General features: G+C 36.8%; 1 protein-coding gene across 1 annotated transcript in view; it reads left to right on the top strand.

Annotated features, from left to right (window-relative positions):
- The window catches only part of LOC107571434 (basement membrane-specific heparan sulfate proteoglycan core protein-like), a 61,616-nt gene that overhangs the window by 4,837 nt on the left and 33,197 nt on the right, over positions 1-23,582 (top strand). The window contains 34 exon segments of the mRNA XM_016257764.1: positions 171-337; positions 581-760; positions 1,632-1,828; positions 1,968-2,112; positions 2,200-2,327; positions 2,631-2,860; positions 3,106-3,276; positions 4,526-4,692; positions 4,929-5,108; positions 5,991-6,187; positions 6,398-6,542; positions 6,630-6,757; positions 6,878-6,964; positions 7,077-7,141; positions 7,407-7,468; positions 7,836-7,976; positions 8,065-8,238; positions 8,352-8,531; positions 8,929-9,047; positions 9,221-9,332; positions 9,598-9,708; positions 10,802-10,926; positions 11,049-11,129; positions 14,990-15,057; positions 15,188-15,252; positions 15,338-15,478; positions 15,557-15,748; positions 20,976-21,068; positions 21,156-21,245; positions 21,330-21,560; positions 21,692-21,805; positions 22,738-22,777; positions 22,956-23,056; positions 23,215-23,395. Of these exon segments, the coding sequence (XP_016113250.1) occupies positions 171-337; positions 581-760; positions 1,632-1,828; positions 1,968-2,112; positions 2,200-2,327; positions 2,631-2,860; positions 3,106-3,276; positions 4,526-4,692; positions 4,929-5,108; positions 5,991-6,187; positions 6,398-6,542; positions 6,630-6,757; positions 6,878-6,964; positions 7,077-7,141; positions 7,407-7,468; positions 7,836-7,976; positions 8,065-8,238; positions 8,352-8,531; positions 8,929-9,047; positions 9,221-9,332; positions 9,598-9,708; positions 10,802-10,926; positions 11,049-11,129; positions 14,990-15,057; positions 15,188-15,252; positions 15,338-15,478; positions 15,557-15,748; positions 20,976-21,068; positions 21,156-21,245; positions 21,330-21,560; positions 21,692-21,805; positions 22,738-22,777; positions 22,956-23,056; positions 23,215-23,395 (4,608 nt within the window).

The raw sequence follows: 23,582 nt of genomic DNA, 5'->3' as shown, positions 1-23,582 counted from the left end.
AGATGAACGAAGGTCTTGCATGTTTGGAACAACATGAGGGTAAGTCGCTAATGACAGAATTTTCCATTTTGGGTGAACTACCTCTTTAAAGGAACAATTACACTGGTATTGAAAATATAATACACTACCTTTTTCTGTTTGTCTCTGTCTATCTATCTTTTTATCCACAGGAGTCAATGTGTCATTTCCTAGTCGTCCAGGCACCCAACCACCTCTCTCCTCCACTCAGATGTTGATCAATCCAGAGAGTGAGGAGTTCCAGCTAGTGGATCTGTCTCGCCGTTTCCTTGATCAAGACTCCTATTGGACTCTGCCTCGCCAGTTCCTGGGCAACAAGGTTTCTCTCCCCTCCTCACTACTCTACTGAACAAATATAGATAGGAGGTCAATAAAACATTGACTAATCCGTATCTTCCTGGTTTTGCTCAATCCCATTTCCATCTTCTCCTTATCATTTGCTGTCTCTTCTCTCACTGTCACTGTGATGTGGTAGCTAGATTGTCTTGGGAAGCATGTGTGAAATATGTATTGAAGCTCTTCGACGTCTTGGTATTCTGGACACTGTGTCTGTGTTGTACAGGTTGACTTGTATGGAGGTTATCTGAATTTTAAAGTGAGTTACTCACTGCAGCGAGGTGGATCGGAATTAAAGGAGAAACCTGATGTTGTGCTGAGCGGCAACGGGCAGAAATATATTTACCGCAGAGGCGACCCCACTTTACCTGACACAATCAACCATAGAGAGATCAAGTTTACAGAGGTGAGCCACATATGTGAAATGCATAAGTATATAAAATATATTTTTATAAGATATATGCACACTATCATTCAAAGATGTGACAGTTTTTTGTTTTTGAAAGAAGACTCTTTTGCTCACCAAGGTTACATTTATTTGATAAAAATACAGTAAAACATTAATATTGTTAAACATCATTATTACAATGTAAAATAACTGCTTTCTAATTTAAAATATTATAATGTAATTTATTCCTGTGATATTAAAGCTGAATTTTCAGCTGCCATTACACCAGTCTTCAGTGTCACATGATCCTTCAGTAATCATTCTAATATGCTGATTTGCTGCTCAAGAAATGTTTCCTATTATTAATATTACAGTTGAAAATGGCTTAATTTTTGTGGAAACTGTGACACTATTTTTCCCAAGATTATTTAAGTAGAAAGGTCAAAAGAACAGCATTTATATGAAATGGAACACTTTAGTAATATTAAAAATGTCTTTAGTGTCACTTTTTTTTATCATTAATAAAAAAAAAAAAAATTACCTACCCCAGAATTTTGAACTGTATTGCGTATATAATTTTTATTTGAATTTTATTTTGTTTTTATTTTGTATTGTAATTAACAGTTATGCTTTGAAGTACTGAGAAAAAAACTTGAAGTCATAACCATGGCATACACTTGCTGTTGACAAGAGATGCTGACAGTACAGACAGAAAAATTTGCAGTATTGCCAGCTCTACACTGCTAAAACATTTGTGTAAGACTGACAAATAAAACTGTATTAATACCATGTACCATAAAAAACAAACAAATAGTGATTCTTAAAAGATAATCGTTTTGCAGCAGTGTTGCTTGTTAGTGTTATTCACCTCTCTGTCTCTGTGTCTCAGGAAAACTGGCAGCACTCTTCAGGACGAGCAGTAACTCGTGATGACCTCATGATGACCTTGGCCAATTTGGAGAGCATCCACATTCGCACCATTTATGACAACCGCATGGCCAGTGTCGGTCTGAGTGACATCAGCATGGATACCACCAGCAAAGAATTCACCCTGCAGGAGAACCCGAGAGACGTGGAGGAGTGCAGGTTAGTGTGCCTTTAAATCAACAGATAGGATTACAGGCCTGTCAGAACATATCAAGCTCCTCTTAAATCACCTCTTTTTTGTCACTTTAAAAATTCTGTGTGAAAGTGTTAATCTGTGCGAATTGTTGATCTCAAACAGATGTCCTGCTGGGTATTCAGGCCTGTCTTGTGAGTCCTGCTCCCCTGGTTTCGAGCGGGTACCTGGACCCTACCTGGGCATCTGTGCTGGCTGCAACTGCAATGGTCATGCCAGTGCCTGTGACCCTATTAGTGGACACTGCCTGGTAAGAATGTGTTTTTATAAATATGTCGATAACTTATACACTGCATCAGTAGTTTACTGAATGTCACACACAAATGTCATGTGACAGAGTTGTCAGCATAACACAGAAGGACCTCAGTGTGACAAATGCAAGCCTGGCTTCTTCGGTGACCCAAGTCGAGGACGATATGATGACTGCAAACCCTGTCCTTGTCCATACACAGAGACTTCTCGACGGTAAAGATATCATACCTTTGTACATAATATAAAAATTATCTAAAATAATATGTAATAATAGAATAATGTTGTTCTGAAAATGAGCTTTATCTTTTTTTTTTATTATTTAACATGATATAATCTAAATGATTTATAATAATAATAATTTAATTCTGAAAATAATAATTTACATTATTTATTTTTTTTACTTATGATTATATATTATTAGTATTAATAATAGTAATAGTAATTTAGATTATTTGAATGGAACTTTGACAAAACATCTTTGTGAAATGTTAAACTGGTCTGTTGATTTGTTCAAAGGCTTTCAGATACTTGCTTCCTGGACCATGACAACCAGGCAACATGTGACGCCTGCAGACCCGGTTACACAGGGCGACGTTGTGACAATGAGAATGGGCGAGGAACGATCACCATCCGCGACGTGAAGGAAGGTGACCAGGGTGCGTACACCTGCGAGGCCATCAACGCTAAAGGCCTTGTGTTTGCCATTCCTGACGGGGTCCTCAGCCTGTCTCAGAGACCAAACCCAGGTACTGCATCAGCTCCATATGGTGCGAACATATTTGGATTACTATGTGTTCTGTATTATGTTTGTTCTCGATTGATACTTTCTTTCCGAAGAGACTATGGATGTCATCTTTTATTTGCGAGACACAGGTTATCCTGCTGTTCTTTGACCACATGCCGTGACATTGTTGTCTCGTGACTGTGAGGCAGCTCAAACCTGACGGTGGTGGTCTTACTATCCTTTGTCTTCCATGTCGTTCTTGTCCAGTTGTGTCATCCTCTCTGTACGTGTTAGCAGGTAACTGCCGTGATGGACATTTTAGCGTGGGCGATCACTGCATGCCATGCTTCTGTTTTGGCATCACAAAGCACTGTCAGAGCACCGGTCGCTACCGCAGCCAAATCACACTGCGCTTCACAGAGGAAGAGGACTTCAAAGGTACTCAACTGATTAAAAATTCAGATTTTTGCATTTATGTTTATGGATTTACAGTTGGAGAATGTAGTTGTTGTGGCAACTGTTGGTGTCATCTTATGTGTAACTCATGATAATTATCACTAACCCTATAAAGCCAGACATTGAATCAGTCAGATTTTTTATTTACCTTCGGACATAATATATAAAAATATGCATATATTTTTTTGTTGAATGTCATTCTAGCTCAAGGAGGGAAAAAAGCCATTTTTTGTTCAGAGGCCTAAACTAAATTATAATTTTATAAGGCCAAAAAATAAGGTGAAATTCAGTTAACTTCTAATGTAAATCAATGAGATTTTTTAAAACTGTAGCCTTCTAACTGTAAACTTAGATGAAATGCATTAAGAATATCAATGGTCACTCTGTATTTCTGTTTAAGTTGTGGGGAACAAAACATATCTAAAACGAACATAATGCAAATGAACAAATGTTCATCAAAAACCTGATACATCACATTTGATACTCACAATTTAGCAAAATTTTTCAAAGTTGTTTCAGTCCAGCAAGTCTTCATCTTGAAATATTGCTAACAATATAAAGGACATTCTTATATTTACTTTATAAAAAAATGTTACCAGTCTGCAAAAGGCATGTAGTATATTATGTTCAACTAATTTTTTTGTGAAGTTTAGATCATGTTGATAATTTAGAGACCCTCATGTTGTTCCAAACCCGAAAGACCTTGGTTCATCTTTGGAACACAAATTAAGATATTTTTGATGAAATCCGAGAGTGTATGACCATGCATAGACAGCAACACAACTGACATGTTTAAGACCCAGAAACGTAGTAAGAACTTGTGTCGAAGTCTGACACGGAAGAGAAGAAATTGTTGAATAAAGTCATTATTTTAGTTTTCTTTGCGCACAAAGTATTCTCGTAGCTTCATAAAATTATGGTTGAACCACTGATGTCACATGGACTATTTTAACAATGTACTTACTACCTTTCTGGGCCTTCAACATGGTAGTTGCGTTGCTGTCTATGCAGGGTCAGAAAGCTCTCAGATTTCATCAAAAATATCTTAATTTGTGTTCCGAAGATGAACGAAGGTCTTGCATGTTTGGAACAACATGAGGGTAAGTCGCTAATGACAGAATTTTCCATTTTGGGTGAACTACCTCTTTAAAGGAACAATTACACTGGTATTGAAAATATAATACACTACCTTTTTCTGTTTGTCTCTGTCTATCTATCTTTTTATCCACAGGAGTCAATGTGTCATTTCCTAGTCGTCCAGGCACCCAACCACCTCTCTCCTCCACTCAGATGTTGATCAATCCAGAGAGTGAGGAGTTCCAGCTAGTGGATCTGTCTCGCCGTTTCCTTGATCAAGACTCCTATTGGACTCTGCCTCGCCAGTTCCTGGGCAACAAGGTTTCTCTCCCCTCCACAATACTCAACTGAACAAATGTAGATAGGAGCTCAATAAAACATTGAGTAATCCGTATCTTCCTGTTTTCGTGCAATCCCATTTCCATCTTCTCCCTATCATTAGCTGTCTCTTCTCTCTCTGTCACTGTGAATATTCAAATGTGGTAGCTTGATTGTCTTTGAAAGCTTGGGAAGCTTCAGTATCTTGGTATTCTGGACACTGTGTCTGTGTTGTACAGGTTGACTTGTATGGAGGTTATCTGAATTTTAAAGTGAGTTACTCACTGCAGCGAGGTGGATCGGAATTAAAGGAGAAACCTGATGTTGTGCTGAGCGGCAACGGGCAGAAATTTATTTACCGTAGAGGCGACCCCACTTTACCTGACACAATCAACCGTAGACGGATCAAGTTTACAGAGGTAAGCCACATATGTGAAATGCTTAAATATATAACATTTATTTTACATACTACTGTTCAAAGGTTTGGATTCTTTTTATGTCTTTGAAAAAAGACTCTTCTGCTCACCAAGGCTAATAAAGTAAAGCATTAATATTGTGAAATTTTGTTAGAGTTTCAAATAACTGTTGTATTTTAAAATATTTGTAAATGTAATTTATTCATGTGACGGCAAAGCTGAATTTTCAGTATCATTGTGCCAGGGTCACATGGGAAATCTTTCTAATATGCTGATTTGTTGCCCAAGCAGCATTTCCTATTATTATTATTATTATTACAGTTGAAAACAGCTTAATATTTTTGTCTTTAGTTAATCATGTCTTTAGTGTAACTTTTTGTTGCAACAAAAATGTGTTGTTGCTTTTTAAAAAAAACACTTGCTGACCCCAGAGCAGACATTTGAGTAGTAGTGTGTACATAATTTTTATTAAAAATTTTATTTTAAAATGTTTTTTTTTTCAGAATTCTTCATTTTAAACTTGAAGTAATAAACTTATGCTTTGAAGTACTGAGAAAAACAAACAAACGTTGTCATAACCATGGCATACACTTGCTCATATAAGAGCTGTCAACAGAATACAGGGTTATTTAATATTATCTAAAAATAATAAAGCAAATAAAATCTCAAAGTTTTGTGTAAAATTGTAATGAATTTGCAGTATTGTCAGCTCTACACTGCTAAAACATCGGTGTAAGACTGAAGTATAAAACTGTATTAATACCATATACCAAAAAAATCATTATTTAAAATGGTGAAATGTTATTTTTGTTTAAAGTAGTTTTGCAGCAGTATTTCTTGTTAGTGTTATGTGAGGTGGTTCACCTCTCCGTTTCTGTGTCTCAGGAAAACTGGCAGCACTCCTCAGGACGAACCGCAACTCGTGATGACCTCATGATGACCTTGGCCAATTTGGAGAGCATCCACATTCGCACCATTTATGACAACCGCATGGCCAGTGTGGGCCTGAGTGACATCAGCATGGAGACCACCACCAAAGAGTTCACACAGCAGGGGAACCCGCGAGACGTGGAGGAGTGCAGGTTAGTGTGCCTTTATATAAAAATATATAAATATGAAAATAAAAAGCTCCTCTCAAATCACCTCTCGCAATTTTGCATGTTCTGTGGACACTAAGAGTAATTCAGAGTAAGTCAAATGTTTTTTAGTCCAGATGCTGATTTTGTTGTTGATGTTTTTTGAGAATTCTGTGTGGAAAGTGTTAATCTGTGCCAATTGTTGATCTCACACAGATGTCCTACTGGGTATTCAGGCCTGTCTTGTGAGTCCTGCTCCCCTGGTTTCGAGCGGGTACCTGGACCCTACCTGGGCATCTGTGCTGGCTGCAACTGCAATGGTCATGCCAGTGCCTGTGACCCTATTAGTGGACACTGCCTGGTAAGAATGTGTTTTTATAAATATGTCGATAACTTATACACTGCATCAGTAGTTTACTGAATGTCACACACAAATGTCATGTGACAGAGTTGTCAGCATAACACAGAAGGACCTCAGTGTGACAAATGCAAACCTGGCTACTTTGGTGACCCAAGTCGAGGAAGATATGATGACTGCAAACCCTGTCCTTGTCCATACACAGAGACGTCTCGACGGTAAAGATCTAAAACCTGTATAATATAATATAATATAATTAAAATTAGTAATAGTAAATAGTAATAAAAAAATTTTGAATGGAATTTTGACAAAATAACAAAATGTTGATGTGTTTAAAGGTTTTCTGATACTTGCTTCCTGGACCATGACAACCAGGCAACATGTGATGCTTGCAGACCTGGTTATACAGGGCGACGTTGTGAGAAGTAATGTTGCAGCTCGTTTGCATATACTTGTTGTTTTTAACACTACATTTTGTGGTGCTGAGTGCATGTATATAAGAAATATGTCATCATCTGTCTTTTTTTTTTGCCACAGATGTGCTCCAGGATATGTCGGCAACCCTCTTCAGCCCAACGGCCAATGTATCCCTGCTGCTAGCCGTGAGCATTTTTCCTTTATTTTTGTTTACAGTTGTGATAGTAAATGATTTATTCGATTAATATTAGCTGCAAGATTTATTTGTTTGCCTTAAGCTATTTCTTTTCTTGGAATTTCTGCCTCATTTTACCCTGAAGGTCAAGTGAAGATTTAGATAATGATTAACACTCAGTGCACTGCATGCTGGAATGCCAGCTGTTTGTGACCAGGATGTTCAAAGCATTCAGGTGCATTTGTCAACCATATGGTGTTCTTATCCCTGTTCAGCGATTACCAAGTGTGATAACAGAGGAACCATCAATCCCATCAGCAAACCATGCTATTGCAAGGTATTAAATTGCACTACAGATACTCTCTTTTTTAATACACCACCATTAATAAGTTTGGGATCGGAAAGTCTCTTAAGCAGCATTTATTTGATCAAAAATTTATATACGTTTTTTTAAAGTTATATATATATATAAGTTTAATTTATAACAGCTGTTTTCTATTATTTCTGTTATTATTTTAAAATGTAATTTATTCCTGTGATGGCAAAGCTGAATTTTCCACATCCATTTCTCCAGTCATCAGTGTCACACGATTCTTCGGAAATCATTCTAATATGCTGATTTGCTGCTCAAGAAACATTATTAACAGTGTTGAAAACATACATCATATAAATGTTCAAACAGTGTTTGCTCTTCTGTTGTGCAGGCCAATGTGGTTGGTGCTCTTTGCGATGAGTGTAAGAATGGTGCTTTTAATTTGGCGGCTGATAATCCTGAAGGTTGCTTGCAGTGTTTCTGTATGGGAGTGACTAAACAGTGTGCCAGTTCAACCTGGAGCAGAGATCAGGTAACCGCATCCTCTAATCTTTTCATAGTTGTACCTTTAAAATAGATGTTTGAATGTTTTTTGCTTATATTTGTTGGTTATTCTGAAGGTTCGAGGTGGTGTCAATGGCCAGCTCTTCACACTTTCCAATGCAGCAAATACTAGGACCATCTCTGAGGGCATCACTCAGAGAGCCAGTGCAGAGGTGGTCTACCGATCCTTCACCAGTATCCCTAATGACATCTACTACTGGGTCCTGCCTCAGAGTTTTAGAGGGGACAAGGTGAGAACATCCTGTGCGGTACAATGCCATATTTACAATTTGGCCTTTGTCAGGTTATATAGCACATGTCAGTGTGCTGCTTTTTAAAACATGTTTTCCTGTCCTGCGTAAAGGTCACAGCATATGGTGGAGAACTGCAGTACAGGATGCATTATGAGCTGCAAGCTCTTTCACTAGTGCTTGATGGACAACCAAATGTGGTTCTCCAAGGCAACAACATCTTCCTGGAACATTATTCTCAGACCAGAACATTTGCTGGAAAACCAGCCACCATCACTGTGCCTTTTAGAGAGGTGTGTTGCAAATATATGTATTTTTAATTGTATATGTATCTATTTATCTTCTCTTTATTATGTGGTCCAAAGGAATTAAATTTTAAATATAAGTTACATTTTTGGGTGCTGTATGTATACATTATAAAAATAATAATTCCTTTGTTTATATTCATAAAAATACATTTCATATTTCAAATAAATTAATTTGTCATCATCTTAACCATAATACATTCATATTTCACATAAATTTTGTATTTTAAATAAATAATTATACAAATAATAATAAGAATATTATCTTAATTTTTTTTAATAATAATAATTTTTTTTTATAATAATTTTTTTTTAAAGGCCATAAGGTGAAACTTGATCTAACTTGATTTGCTATATGAGTTTTCATTGCCTGTGATCCCCCCAGTCTGCATGGAGACGGTCGGATGGACAGCCATGTACTAGAGAGCACCTGCTGATGGCTTTGGCCAATATCAGCGTCTTTATGATCAGAGCCACTTATGCATACAATATGGCTGAGAGCAGGTAACTTTGCACTTTTAGTTTTGCTCTTGCTCATTTATTATACATTGACTTTTGATGTCCTTTATATATGCATCCTCTAGATGGTGTCACATTGTCCTGTTAGGTTCCTATCTGTCGCTTAACTGATTTTGTGAACAGGATATTAGTGTTTAATCTCAATCTGTCCTGTTCAGTATCTCCAATATACAAATGGACATTGCAGTGCCCCACTCTACAGGAAATGAAAGGGCTCTGGAGGTGGAGGAGTGTGCCTGCCCTCAAGGATACACAGGACCTTCTTGCCAGGTATATTGCTTTAACTTTAAATAGCAACACTCTGTCTGTGTGAACTTGTGTCAGCCTGAGTTGATGCAAAAACCTTCCCCTAAAGCAGAGGTTCTGCCTGTCAAGTAAATAACAGCCTTTTATTTATTTTTATTGATCTCTAAATGGAAGTTCTTAGCAACTCATGGAACATTTTATCTCTAAAGTCAATGAAGAGAATGGATGCAGAGTTTCATCCATAGAGACCTGTGAACCCAGCCACCTCTGACTCACTCATTGTTTGCAGGACTGTGATGTTGGCTACACCCGTACACCTGGACTTTATCTTGGCACCTGTGAGAAGTGTGACTGCCATGGGCATGCCAGCGGCTGTGAGTCAGAGACTGGAGATTGCCTGGTGAGTTAACCTTTCCATTGCAGTGATTATGCTGTTCCTGGATGATTTATGGAGTTTGTATGAAGTAAGGATGTGCAAAACAACATATATTCAAAATCTCCTAGTTGGTCAGTTGACTTTTCTAGTTTACTAGTCAGTTGTAACTGGAAGCCCTGCATAATTAGGCTGGATTTGGGTTCATCTGACCCCAGTTGGACTTGTTTCTTAGCAGGGGGGTTGTTCAGAAACAGTTAAAGAAAGCATATCTAACAAAAAAAAAAGTCAACCTCACTTATTCACTAGTCAATTATTGAATGACAAGTCAACTAGTTGACCACTGTGAAAATAAAAGCAATAAGAATATAAAAGAAATGAACCCCCATAAACTATGCAACCTCTGTAATTTACAAGTCGGATGACTGGTCGTTTATTAAGAATAAAATCAAAACCAAAAATGTACACATAATATAAAATTTACATAAAACAGTTGACCTTATTGATTATTGATTGTTTTTACTAAAATGTTTCTACAATTAATTGATCCATAATCCAATAACTGACTAGTTGACCACTGTGAAAAACTAAATCAAAGTTATAAGTATACAGTAAAAGAAAAAACTCCATAAACTTAGTCAACCTCAATAATTAACGAGTTGGTTATTGCATGACTGGTTCACTAGTTGACCATTGTGGGAAAATAAAATCAATGCTAATATTATATAAAATGATCTTCATAAACTATTCATCCTCAGTAATTTCAGTAATTAGTCAGTTATCGGATTACTGGTTGACTATCATGACTAAAATCAAAACAAATCAATGCTATCTAACTCATCAAACTGATCAGCCTGAATAATGAAATAGTCGGTTATTGGATAAATGGTTGACTATTCAACTATGATGAATAAAATTAAAGACCAAAAAATGTATATGAATAAAATGTATATGAATAAAAAAAACATAAATTCCTTATTAATCAACTAGTCTGTTATTGAATCACTTGTCAAGAAAGTCTTTATTACCAAAGTATATAAGAAAAATACACTATCCTGACTAGTTGAACCATTCCTAATCTGGAGTAATTTATGACACTTTCCCTTTTTCCCTGTTTTAGAATTGCCTGCATAACACAGTTGGGCGCCGTTGTGAAAATTGCCTCCCTGGTTTCTATGGAAATCCAAAGACTGGTGATCCACAGGCATGTAGACCCTGTCCTTGTCTAGGACACTCCAGTAGCCAGTGAGTTTGCCTTTATCTATCAACTTTATCGAAGACATTTTTTTTTTCAAATAACGAGGCTATTCTTTAGGCATAACCTATAATTCATATTCATCCAATCTAATAATTTTCTTCTTCCGAAGGCCTTCATCTTGTTACTTGGACTCAGATGGACAGCCCACATGTGAATGTCCTGCTGGTTATACTGGAAGACGCTGTGAAAGGTAAGTGTCTATGGTCCAATGAGGGGGTAAACCTCCCATTCAGAAAAGCTGGGCTGGCCAAACTGGTGATTGGCATTCTTTTTCTACTGCCAGAAAGCATGTGTCTGTTGCTTTCCAGCATCTCTTCAACCATTTGTGATTGAATGGCATTTGTCTGGTGGTATGGGAGAAGCAAGCCTTGAATCAGTGCAACCCATACCAAGTGTCGATGTCTGAAGGCTTTTTTGGAGGAGTTTATAAGTGGAAGCAGTGGTGATTAAAATATTAATGTATTGTATATCTAAAAAAGGCACCTTTATCAAGCATAAAGGTTTCACTTCTCTACTGAGAGAGTAAAGTTTCCTTCTTACTGTCAGCAAGGCTGAGATGTCTTTTTGAAGGTGTTGAAGTAATTAGTTGCATAATGTCACTTATTTTAATGCTTCAGTGCATCTTTGTAAAGCCTTTGCTGCATTTTGAGCAACTTTTTCTTATTTCAAACTCTTCTTCTAGACATTTGTGGGTCTTCTAGGGTTGTTTTGCTTCCCATACTGAAGCATAAACAAGTTGATGACATGGATTTGGGATCCTTGTCACTTGCTCAGAGGGTAAAAGCTTTTGGGTGTCTGGGATAAAAAACACATTTCTTATATTTAAAAAGAAATTTGGTTCCAACTTGCCCTGTCTCATCATGGCTCTCAGCATTTCCAACTGCGGAGACTTTTACCTTGAAGGATCTAAAGGTTTCCTCCCCACTACATGTGATGATGCTTTCTACTTCAGCCCTGGGAAGAAGCAAGTTCTGGATACAACTGACCATGACATTGAAGAAAACTTTGATAGTAGAGAAGATAGTAGCTTTTCAGGACCTGAAAGAACTACAAGATCTTTGCTGTCAACAACTATACATACTTTAAGTCACCGTTGGACTCGTGAGCCACTGCGTTACACACCAAGTCCTGAGGCGCGACAGCAGAGCTTCCAGCTGCTCTTGAGGATGCACATGAATCGCTTCAACCAACGCCTTAGTATGCTTGAGAGCAACACACTGGACATGAAAGACAGCTTCGAGAACATAAGGAAGCAGCACAGTCGCTTCAGCTCTCAACTGAAGACACTAACCAGTGTTTTGTCTCCAAATGACCAGAAAGACAGAATTAATAAGTTGGCCAACAAATACACAGACATTAATACAAGACTAAGTAAACTAGAACACAAACTTGAGATACTAATTGATGGCTTCACTACCCTAGCGCAAGAGTTAGACAAAGTCAAACGTGCACGTCATGTGGCACGTCCACCACAGGATCGCAGAGAAACCGCTGTGGTTGCTACCACCCCGATTCCAGCCTTGACTACAGCTTGGATTACTCGCTTTTCTACCAGCGGATTTCAGAAGAGAACTATTATTCCCAAAACCCTGCCAACTCCTCGTACTATCTCCACAACCAGCTTTGCATCTGGCCGTTCCCAGATGAATGAAAGTTCAACTAAGAGGCAAGCAAAGTTCTCAACTAAAAAGATCCAACCAATATCAACAAGAAGAGACATTAAAACCAATTTCACATCAAAGGCAGACAACAAATATCATAGTAAATCTGCTAGGAGATCAACAGTTCCCAAAGTTATTGTCAGCCGTCCCCTTACTACATCCTCTGAAAGGACTTCAACCTTGGTCACCTCCAATGAAACGCAACAGAATCAACAAAAAAGAAAGGCACCAACTGAAGTTTCCCTAACTCCTCAAAAACACCACAAAAGTGGTCCAAAAGTAAATGGTAAGTCTCAAAAAGCTACAAGGAATCATGACCAACTATCCCGTTCACCTACAAAGCCACAAGTAAAAGAAGAATCTGCAACTAAATTTCAGATTCCTTCTCCATCGCATACAAAAATCGCAGCTAAATCTTCCAAGTCATCAAGCAAACCACAAAAAGGGGCACATATTCCTTCAAAAAAATCATCCAAATCTATGAAAACACAAAGAAATTATTTGCAAGTAAGACCATCCAAAAAACCCACAAACATCAGCAAACCTTCTCACAACGTCCAAACAAAGACAAGACATTCCAAGACGAAGTCCTCTAGGCAAAATCAATTAGTTCCTTCTCATGAAGCAAGAGGTGCATCAGACTTAAGGTCCAGCCAAGCTGAGGAGTCTACCTACACAACTGCTTCTAGTAAATCAACTGACAAGAAAAGATTACACTCCCCTAAACCCAAAGTAAAAATAACTACTCCAAGAAAGTCAACTCGGCGCAACACATCTAAAACCATTAATATTTTAGACCTCTTCATGAAGAGCAACAGGGGCCAAAAAACATTAACAAGATCTATGCTGAAGAACCTTCATATTGTTCTTGGAAGACTGGCAATTCCCATCAAAATCATTCCTGATTACTAGACGTATACTAGACATATATTAATTACTGTATCATTTAAAATTTTCATTGGACCTGTTTTTTCCTCTTTTATTCCCATAGGAACTATTCAAAATGTATTGAATGTTGAGGCTTGAGGTTTGAACACAAACTATGATGCAGAAGTGGTATTACATATCATAATTTTTATAATCCAAGCATGTTGTAAACTAGGCATGTGGTACTTTGCATTTTTATTTAATAATCTGATCCATTCCTGATGTTTTCAGCAGAATTATGGAAATAAAGTTTAATAATATTATGTGATGTCTTGGTTGCAGTCAGACATTGTTGTACATTTATATACAATTGTATTCGTCTTTATTTATCCACACTGCCTGCTCATCTTATTGTCTTATTAAGTTTGTGAACTCAGTCAACATAGAACCTCAGTTTGGCCAAATATGTAAAAAATTATGTATTTTCAGCAGTATACGTTTAAAAGGTTTGTTGAAGTATTAGTGTAGTGTATTGTATTTGATTGTATTGTATTGTATTAGTGTATAATGTATTAGTCTGGACTACCTTGGAACCTCGATTTACCAGGTAAGACTTTCTTTCAAGTTCCTCAGCTTCCACAAGCTTGGGGATACGGTGGTTTTACACTCTTAGACACTTTGATTGGGTCCTTCTGGTTGTCTTTGGCTTTATTTATTTCAGTCCGTCTCTGTTCAGCAAAGTCGTTTTTCAAAGAGAGAAAGACTCAACATCTGCTGAATGTTGAGAGCATTCATGGCTGTAATTTATAAATTTTTTGAACTTGGAAGCATGGTATTATGCTATAGATCCTCTGTTATATGTGATCTTATATTTCTCTTGTGGTGGCCATTAAAAGATACTAATGTCAGGGGTTTGCTCTTTTGCTTTTCTTGTGGTATGCCAAATGAGAATCTGATTATCAATAACTGCTTGTACATGCACAAACATTTCATGTAATGTGTTAAGCATCCATGTTGGTTGTTTTCCAAAGTATTTTCTTGATATTGGGCATTTTATATTATAGAGTAAGCCATTGTTTTGAAACGTCTTTTTGTCTAATGTACTTTCACAACCACAAGCTCCAGTAACGCTTCATTAACCAAACATGAAATGTTCATTTGAACTCATATCATTCGCTTGAGCATTTTACGCATATACATGTCATGTTTTTATAAGATATCCCTTGTTACGAATTACTTTTCCCCAACCTTATTTTTTCTTCCTTTGTGAACCAATAATCTGTACTTAAGTCAGTGACTTTATATTAGCAATATTAGCCTGTCTGAGAACGTTCAGGAAGTATTTGAAGAAGCTCTATGTGTTAATCATATTCTGTTTGACTCACAGGCCATAGCAGTCATAAATCGCTCTTAATGTTCATGGCAGGTCCTGTCATGTCCCTGTTAATTCCTAGTGAGGTTTTATTTTTACTGCATGACATTCTGAAACAGTTTTTCCAAGGTGTTGTCTATTTTTCCTCAGATGTGCCCCAGGATATACTGGCAATCCCCAACTTGGACAAAGATGCACTCCAGACAGCGGTAATGGTGGTAAGACTGGCAAAGATGATGTAAAATTATTCTTAAAATTATAATCAATAATAACATTTCTCCTACATTAAAATACGTTACCAATTTGTTACAAAATAAAATGTGACTTCAAGAGAAAATATGTTTATAGATTGTTACCGTTGTGACGAAAGTGGTAGCGAAGGATGTAGTTCAAATGGAATCTGTCGCTGCAAGGTAAGAAAATCAATATTTGTGTGTGTGTGTTCTTTGCATCACAATTATAAAAACTCAGTTTTGAAACATACTTGTTTGTACTCAGATGAACGTTGAGGGGTCAACATGTTCCACTTGCAAGCAAGGGACCTTCTACCTCAGTCCTGCTAACAAAGATGGCTGTCTGTTCTGCTTCTGCATGGGCGTCACCCAGCAGTGCTCCAGCTCCAGATATTATAGAGATGTGGTAGGGCCTGATGAGTTACACCAGTGCTTTTCATCAGTCTGTATAGGCTTATGTTCATTTTCTGCCTTTTTTCTCCAGGTTTCCACCGTTTTCACCCCTGGCAACTACCAAGGTTTTGCTCTTGTAAACCGCCAGCGCACCAACCGCATTGACAGTGGCTTCTCCATAGAGCTGTCCACAGATGGAACACAACTCTCCTACACTAACTTTAACTATCTTGGACAGGAGCCCCACTATTGGCAGTTACCCAACGCCTATCAGGGAGACAAGGTAGAGTTTGGCAGCATTATGTATTTTATCGTTCTTACAAGCCTTCGTTTCTGTTTGCTTACGTTCTATCTGGAAGTATCTTCTCCCGCTTTGAATTCCCTTCAAATGGATTTCTTTCTGCAAATGCGTCCTGCCAAGACCTTTTCTTCCAAAATGTACTTAGTCAGGGCAGCTCTTCTACAGCTTAGAACCGTTTTCATAGTGGTTGGAGTGTACACAAAGACTATAGTAGGTACTAGTGTCAACCAATTGAGTTTGCTTAGGCTTAAATTGACTGATGTGTCTTTATATTTAGATTTTTTCCTTGTTTTGGATGTGATACACTGATTTAAGTGTTTCTGAATCTACTTGCCATTTTTAGAAGTCTTACTCTGCTCGGACTAGACGAGCACACAAGGTAATCTTTGCAGGTTCGGCGAGTGATCATGTTTGTTGAGTGTGTCTGTTGTGATTTGGCCTGCTGTATTTCTAGAATTAGAATGATGCATGAATGGATCATCTGTGCATCATGTTACGATTTTATGATTTGAAGTGCATGCACTCTAAAAAATGCTGGGTTGTTTCAACCCAACTTTGGGTCAAATATGGACTAACCCAGCTGTTGGGTTAAATTTTTTAATTAAAATTTTAACCCAAAAGTTGGGTTAGTCCATATTTGACCCAAATTTGGGTTGAAACAACCCAGCATTTTTTAGAGTGTGGGATACTAAGGCCCTGTTGACACCTGCAACCTGGTTAACACCATGTGGTCACTTTTGATTTTAGAATGTATTGAATTATTTAGAATTGAGGGTTCGCTGTTCACTGTGGTGTCTGAAAAAATGGCATTATCGAAGTCTTAAAAAAATGAAATGACTCAGATGAAAGTGACGTTTTTTTTGTCTTTAAATTGTATGGAAATACAAGTCAAACAGAAATGTTACATAAAAGTAACTGAAGAGTTCAAATGCAAAATCCTCTAAGTGCCATCTGAATTTTTCTTCTAAAATGAGCATTTTTCTCAGGCTCCAATGTTTATGTTCAGTTATTTCACTTTAATGGCAATGAAAAGAACCTATTCATTGCCATTAAAGTCAAATTACTAAACCTACACATGAGAGTCTGAGAAAAATGCTCATTTTAGAAGGAAATTTCAGATGGCACTTCTCTTCAACTATTTGTTTATAATTCATTAGTTTATAATTTAGCTTTTGTATCGAGATTGCAGAAATTGCTTTATTCACAAAACTAGAGAGACTCATCATGGATAAAGGACCAACTGAGAAAGGACGTCGCTGTATGGCAGCTACTGAACGATATGGGTAAAGACCTCTTAAGGTCCAAAAAAGCCATTGAGGTATTAGTTCACTTTTACTGACCTTACTTGAATCCTATAGGTGCTTTAACAGTGTGGCACCCTCCTGTTTCACATAACTGATGGATATTTCTTTAGCAACAGAATGTACTAAATTTAATCTGAATGTTTGAACTCCCTCTAATCCTTCAATGCTTTTAATAAACTGACTTCTGGAGAGTTTGCACTGAAAATTAATTACTAGAAAACTGACTGATATGCTGAACTTCCATAGAATCAGTGAAGGTCACATTACATAATATCTTCATGCATTAACTCCACCTGTAGATGTTTGAATCGAAAGGGATATTATATTTGAGAGAAAAACAGCATGAAGCAAAGTGAGGTTTGAAAATATTTTGCTGTGACACCACTTAAACACAATGAACACTTGAGGTGAGAGCATACATGCTATCCTGGTTCTTACACTGACGTTATTAACACTTCCCTGCATGCATTTAATCATTTAATCATCTGATTGGCTGCATGTCCCTTTCTTTCCTCTCAACTTCAAGTTTTGGCACATCGGTCTCTTCGCTCTCTCTCTTTGGCTTTGTTTACACTGCACAAAAATCTGGTTTGTTTTTCTGGTCCGATCTCTAGAAATGGCTCTCTGTTTGATCCATTCATTTGTTAGACTCAAAAGACCATGTGTCTACTACCGTTCAAACATTTGGGGTCAGTATGATTTTTTTTTTTTCTTGAAAGATACTTTTATTTCAAAAATGGTACTTTTATTTAGCAAAGATGCATTCAGTTGATCATAAGTGACAGTTGACAGCCATTTATAGTGTTTCAAAATATTTGTTTTAAAAATAGGTATCACGTTTTCCACCAATGAAGCAGCGTAACCGTTTTCAGCATTGAAAATAATAAGAAATGTTTCTTGAGCACCAGTTCAATATGATTTGTGAAGGATCATGTGACACTGAAGAATGGAGTAAAATTCAGCTTTGTCATCACAATAATGAAATACATTTGAAAACCTATTTAAATAGAAAATGGTTATTTTAAACTGTATTAATATTTCACAATATTACTGTATTTTTAACAAATAAACAAATGGTGGGCATAAACATTACTTACAAAACATACTTTCAAAAAAAAAGTAAAATCTTTCTTACCTCAAACTTTGAGCAGCAGTGTTCATTGATTACTATAATAATGACTGTATTATAGCATCAGCCCAAGAGATTTTCTCAAACAACAAACCAGAGGCATTTTACATACAGTATGTACTGTCCACAATGAAATATAAGTAGAATTTAAATTCTATCTGACCAACTTTTTAAATTAGGTTTCTTTGTTTCTTGCTCTTCAAACTGAATGGATTTGTGTTATAAACGCACTAATATTTGCTGCCTATCTGAACAAAGCCTTTGAGTCACTATATTTCCTGTTCCATCCGTTGTCTTATTCTCACTAGCACCCTGCTGATGACGTACGCAAACTTGATGATGAAATCTGGGCAATCATCACTAATTTCCCCAATGGGCAGTCTCCCTTCCCTTTCTCTTCATCCTCTCAAACTTCCCATTCTTCATTTGAGGCCCAGAGTTCTCTGTCTCGGTCAAGTGTGCGTGCCCCTTCTTTCCATTCTGGTTTAACTTCCTCTTTAAGGGTCTCTGAGTCCCATTCAAACGACCCCGACCATTCCTCTCACCCTGACTCAACTCAGGTACTGTGTGCTCTCACTGGTGGCTCTCACGCAGGCTCATGTCAGGATTACACCTGGGCTAGTCATTAACTAGTAGTCGTTCACTCTGAAAATCCAAATTGTTATAATTTACTCATCCTCATGTCTTTAAAAACCTGTATGATTTCGTGGAACACAGAAGAAGATATTTTGGAGGATATTTCAGTAAAATGTAATGAAGATCAATTGGGTTCAAAATATTGTTGGATCCCATTGGCCTTTATTGTAAGGAGTAGTATTGAGTGATATGCTCCATAGTCTTATCGTCCTATTGTCAGCCTATGAGATCGCAGATACACAATATTATCATGCTAATTTATTTAATTATTTACTTACTTGGATTCATAGCCGGAGAGTGAACCAACTCCAGGCTAAAAGTCAAGTAGCATGGTGTTATAAAATATTTTTAATATGACTGAATTTGTATTTAACATAATTTAATAAAAACATTGTATGTTACAGTTATTCAAACAGCAGCTACAGAAAATGAGCAAAGAACATTTACATGATCAAAGAACATCATCACCGACTTCAGTCTAGCGCAAGTTTGTGCACATTAAAAAACACTCCCATTATAATCAGTGAAGAATAAATCTCTTATGCTTACATTGCACGTATGTCTGCACTTTGTTGTTTATGATGAGAGAATTCGTGAGTGAGCAGAATTCAGTCAGCGAGTGCACACTCAACAACAAAACTCTGGTGTTTCAGCGATGACTCATCTCAACGCCTCTGATTGGCCAGTGCATTCATAAACTCATCGGAAACGTGTTTGATTGGTTATAAGGCGCAACACTGTAAAGCACAAAAATTACGGAACAAATAAGCCTAATAATATTAGCCTGATAATAATAGTAATAATCGTTATGCTATCATCAAAGGCATCAGCCACAGATGATATCTCTGACTATCGTCGATACACGATACTATCGTCTATTGGAACAACCCTAGTAAGGACAAAGAAAAACTTTATTTCCCCAACAGATCTTCTTTTGTGTTCCAAAGATGAAAGTCATATAGGTTTGGGATGAAAGGAGGGTGACGATTTTCATTTTTGGATGAATTATCACCTTGAAATGCAACACACACACACATTAAAAAAAAGTTTACTCTACTTGTCATTCATGCAGTAGCTAGTAGCTTAGCACTTTCTTAGTTTACACTAGTAAACATTTTCTTGTGATAAAAAAAGATATGTTGTTTGATTTTTGCTTTGGATGTTGGTCTTAGCAGCAGGTGCAACAGGGAAAAAACACTGTTGCTCTCCCTAGAGGTCCACGGCCTGGCCCTTCTAACAAGGTAGTCACCAGTGAAAAAAATTATCAAAGTTTCCAAAAACAATATTAAGCAGCACAACTGTTTTTAACATTGAAAATAATCAGAAATGTTTCCATGTAGGTATAGCTTGAATAGACTTTTTATTTTTATTTTTTATAGTAAACCAAATTCTCAGTTCCCAACTCTTCTTATTTATAACTACCATATTTTATTGTAAGGATTTTTATATTTATATATAATATAAATTATATGAATATAAATATATACGTACATGTAAATACATGTAAATATTTTCAAAATATATACTGTCTTTATATATACATAAGAAATACACACAGTACACACATTATGTAAACAAAAATGTTTATTTTGGAAGCGATTAATCATTTGACAGCTTTCTCTCTCTCTCTCTCTCTCTATCTATATATATATATATATATATATATACAGTATAAAACATGTAAAAAAAACATGCACAAGAAACCACTGTGTGAAATGGCAGCATTTCAGAATATATTTAATGTTTAATGTTCACGTATATGTTCAGCAGGATTTTAGACAAATGTGATTTCACTTGTCCTGTCACTTGTTGCATTTGTGGCTGGTTAGGGCATATTTTTCTTTTGTTCTGTTTTGTTTTGTTTTTGTTTTGCTTGTATTTTGTTTTGTTTTGTTTGTATTTTGTATTTTGTTTTGTTTTGAATACATTTTTATTTAATTTTTGTTCAACCACATAAAAGCCCTAAATGAAAAGGTCAAAAGTAAAACCACTATGAAATATTATCATTTTGGGTTTTTTGCAGGTTTTATCAGCAGGTTTTTTGTTTGTAGTTATGATTCATATAAAAATTTCAAACTTTTCTCATGCTATACTTTATATCAATGCTTTTTGTGATTAAATGTTTTTGATCCTTATGTAGGTTGGCGCATATGGTGGAAAGCTGAAATATACCATCTCCTATGTGCCAGGACCCCGAGGTTCTCCAATAGAAGATGCTGATGTTCAGATTATTGTGAGTTTGATAGCAGATGTTGTGTGTATGGTATATATAGGTTTTCTTTTAAGGTTTGACCACTATTGTTCGTCACTATTTCTACAGGGTAATGACATCACGCTGGTGGCACGCCAACCATGGAGAAGAGGGCATGGAGCCCGAGAGTCACAGGACTTTGAGATTGTTTTCAGAGAGGTGAGAGCCCATTCATCCATTACGTTATTCATATTGGACCAAGACATATGGATTAGCATGACACGGATGATTTTTTGTTTGCAGGAACACTGGCAGCGTCCAGATGGCATGCCGGCAACCCGGGAACACCTGATGATGGTGCTCGCGGACCTCGATGACATCTTGATCCGTGCCTCGTATCACACAGAGATGCGCTCATCCAGTATTTCGGGGGTCCGCATGGATATCGCTGTGCCCGAGTACACTGGCCTGGCCCAGGCTTTGGAGGTGGAGCAGTGCCAGTGTCCTCCTGGTTACCGTGGTCTGTCCTGCCAGGTAGAAACAATGCAGCTTTGCTCTGTGAACAACTGGATGAATCGTAGTAAAGGCTTGCTTCCATGCTAGAGCGATGATGATGACAGTATTACTCAATCCAGACATGTGTCCGTTGTCTCTGTGTTCTGTAGGACTGCACTCCTGGATACACTCGCACAGGAGGAGGCTTGTACCTTGGCCACTGTGAGCCATGTGACTGTAACGGCCATTCGGACTTCTGTCACCCAGAGACTGGCATCTGCACGGTATGAAGCTTTACCAGCAGTTCTTTAACAGAAGTGTGTCCCAGAATGCTTTAAGGCATTAACACAATCCCATTCATATGAGAGTTTTGCTCTCTCTTAGTCAGTATGAACAGTACAGTATAGCAAATATATGTCTGTATAAAATATAATACAATATGTATGGAAATCATTTTATAAAATAAGTAAATAAATAAATGAAATAGTTATTTAATCTTATAATAATATATTACGATAATATAATAGTTACACTGCACTGCATCTAAAAACTGTTATATACTATAAATATTTAAAATAATATTAATAGCATAGATAGATAGATACATAAACAAATTACTGTTACTTTTACTCACAAGTTGAAAAGATATGTAAACAAAATAATATTATTGCATTGCATACTAAGGAAATAAATCCTTTACTCAACTTGAGCTGTACAGTATACAGTACCGATGTATTTCTGTATAATATATAATACAATAAAAAAATAAGTAGCACAAAAATGAAATAAACTAACATATAATAATTATTTAATATGTATTTAGTCATGAAAACAATAATATTTTTAACAAATTGAATGTCGTGCAAACGTGTGTGTGTGTGTGTGTGTATAAGTAAGTAACAAGTAGCTAGAATAGAAAAAGAGTAAAGAACACTAGTGTTAGAGGGTGTTTTATTTTATTTTTTTAAATAAAAAGAAAACAAGTAGATAAAATAAGAATAGAACAGAGTGCTAGAGTTAAAGTGTCAATTGTAGATGGAAGAGAGAAACAAAATAATATACTTGCATTTTATTCAAAATGATCAAAAAATGTATATTATAAATTGAATAAATATTAGAAACGAACTAAAATCAAATCAATATTTAAATATATATTGCCTTTACTCACGCTTATAAAAGGAATCCATACCACATGTGATATCTTTTTGATCCGTAGAACTGCCAACACAACACCAAGGGTGAGCTGTGTGAACAGTGTAAGTCATTTAGTGTTCTCAAACTTAATTTTTTTTTATTTTTATATTTGCAATATTTATATTTTATTTTAGAATATTATATATATTATTTATTAATTTTGCCTTTTTTGGGACACACTGGTCAAGGTACAAAAAAAAAATTTCTTTCTGGATTGACATACCGCATTTCCCTCACCAGCCTTACCATCCAAACCTATTGAAGTCTTTATCGAGGAGCCCAAAACACAGAGTGTGGCGGTGGGATCTACAGTGAGCTTCATCTGCACTGCCAAAAGCAAGGTATGAATGTCATCTGCGCACATATCCATCACAGACATAATCTTAGCCTCCCTGACTTCCAAACAGATGGGGCAGAGAGAGAGAGAGAGAGCAGGATTTGGCTGTGAGTATGAATGACTGTAAGTGAAAATATTTGAGGACATGTGCTTCTCTCGTAGCTGCCTGCGTACACCCTGGTTTGGACCCGCAAAGGCAACGGCAAGCTGCCTAACCGGGCCATGGATTTCAATGGAATCCTGACCATTCATAACGTGCAGCCTGAGGACGCAGGCATCTATGTTTGCACGGGCTCCAATATGCTTGGCATGGATGAGGGCACAGCCAAACTCTATGTCCCAGGTTTGTGACTGGCACCACATCCTCTAAACCTCCCTGCCTTTTAGTTTTCTGTCTTTCTCAAGTTGCACGTCTCTTCGCTTTTCTTCATTGCCCCATTTTTGTGCTGTTTGTGCAAAATTCTGCTTTGTCTTATGGACAATGGCATGGCTAACTCTTCGTTTTGTGTTTCAATTATCGCATTAATCAA

Source organism: Sinocyclocheilus grahami, unplaced genomic scaffold (genome assembly GCF_001515645.1).
Source record: "Sinocyclocheilus grahami isolate Dianchi unplaced genomic scaffold, SAMN03320097.WGS_v1.1 scaffold29.1, whole genome shotgun sequence".
NCBI lineage: Eukaryota > Metazoa > Chordata > Actinopteri > Cypriniformes > Cyprinidae > Sinocyclocheilus > Sinocyclocheilus grahami.
The sequence above is the reverse complement of the archived record's forward strand: the minus strand, read 5'-3'. Positions and strand labels throughout refer to the sequence as shown.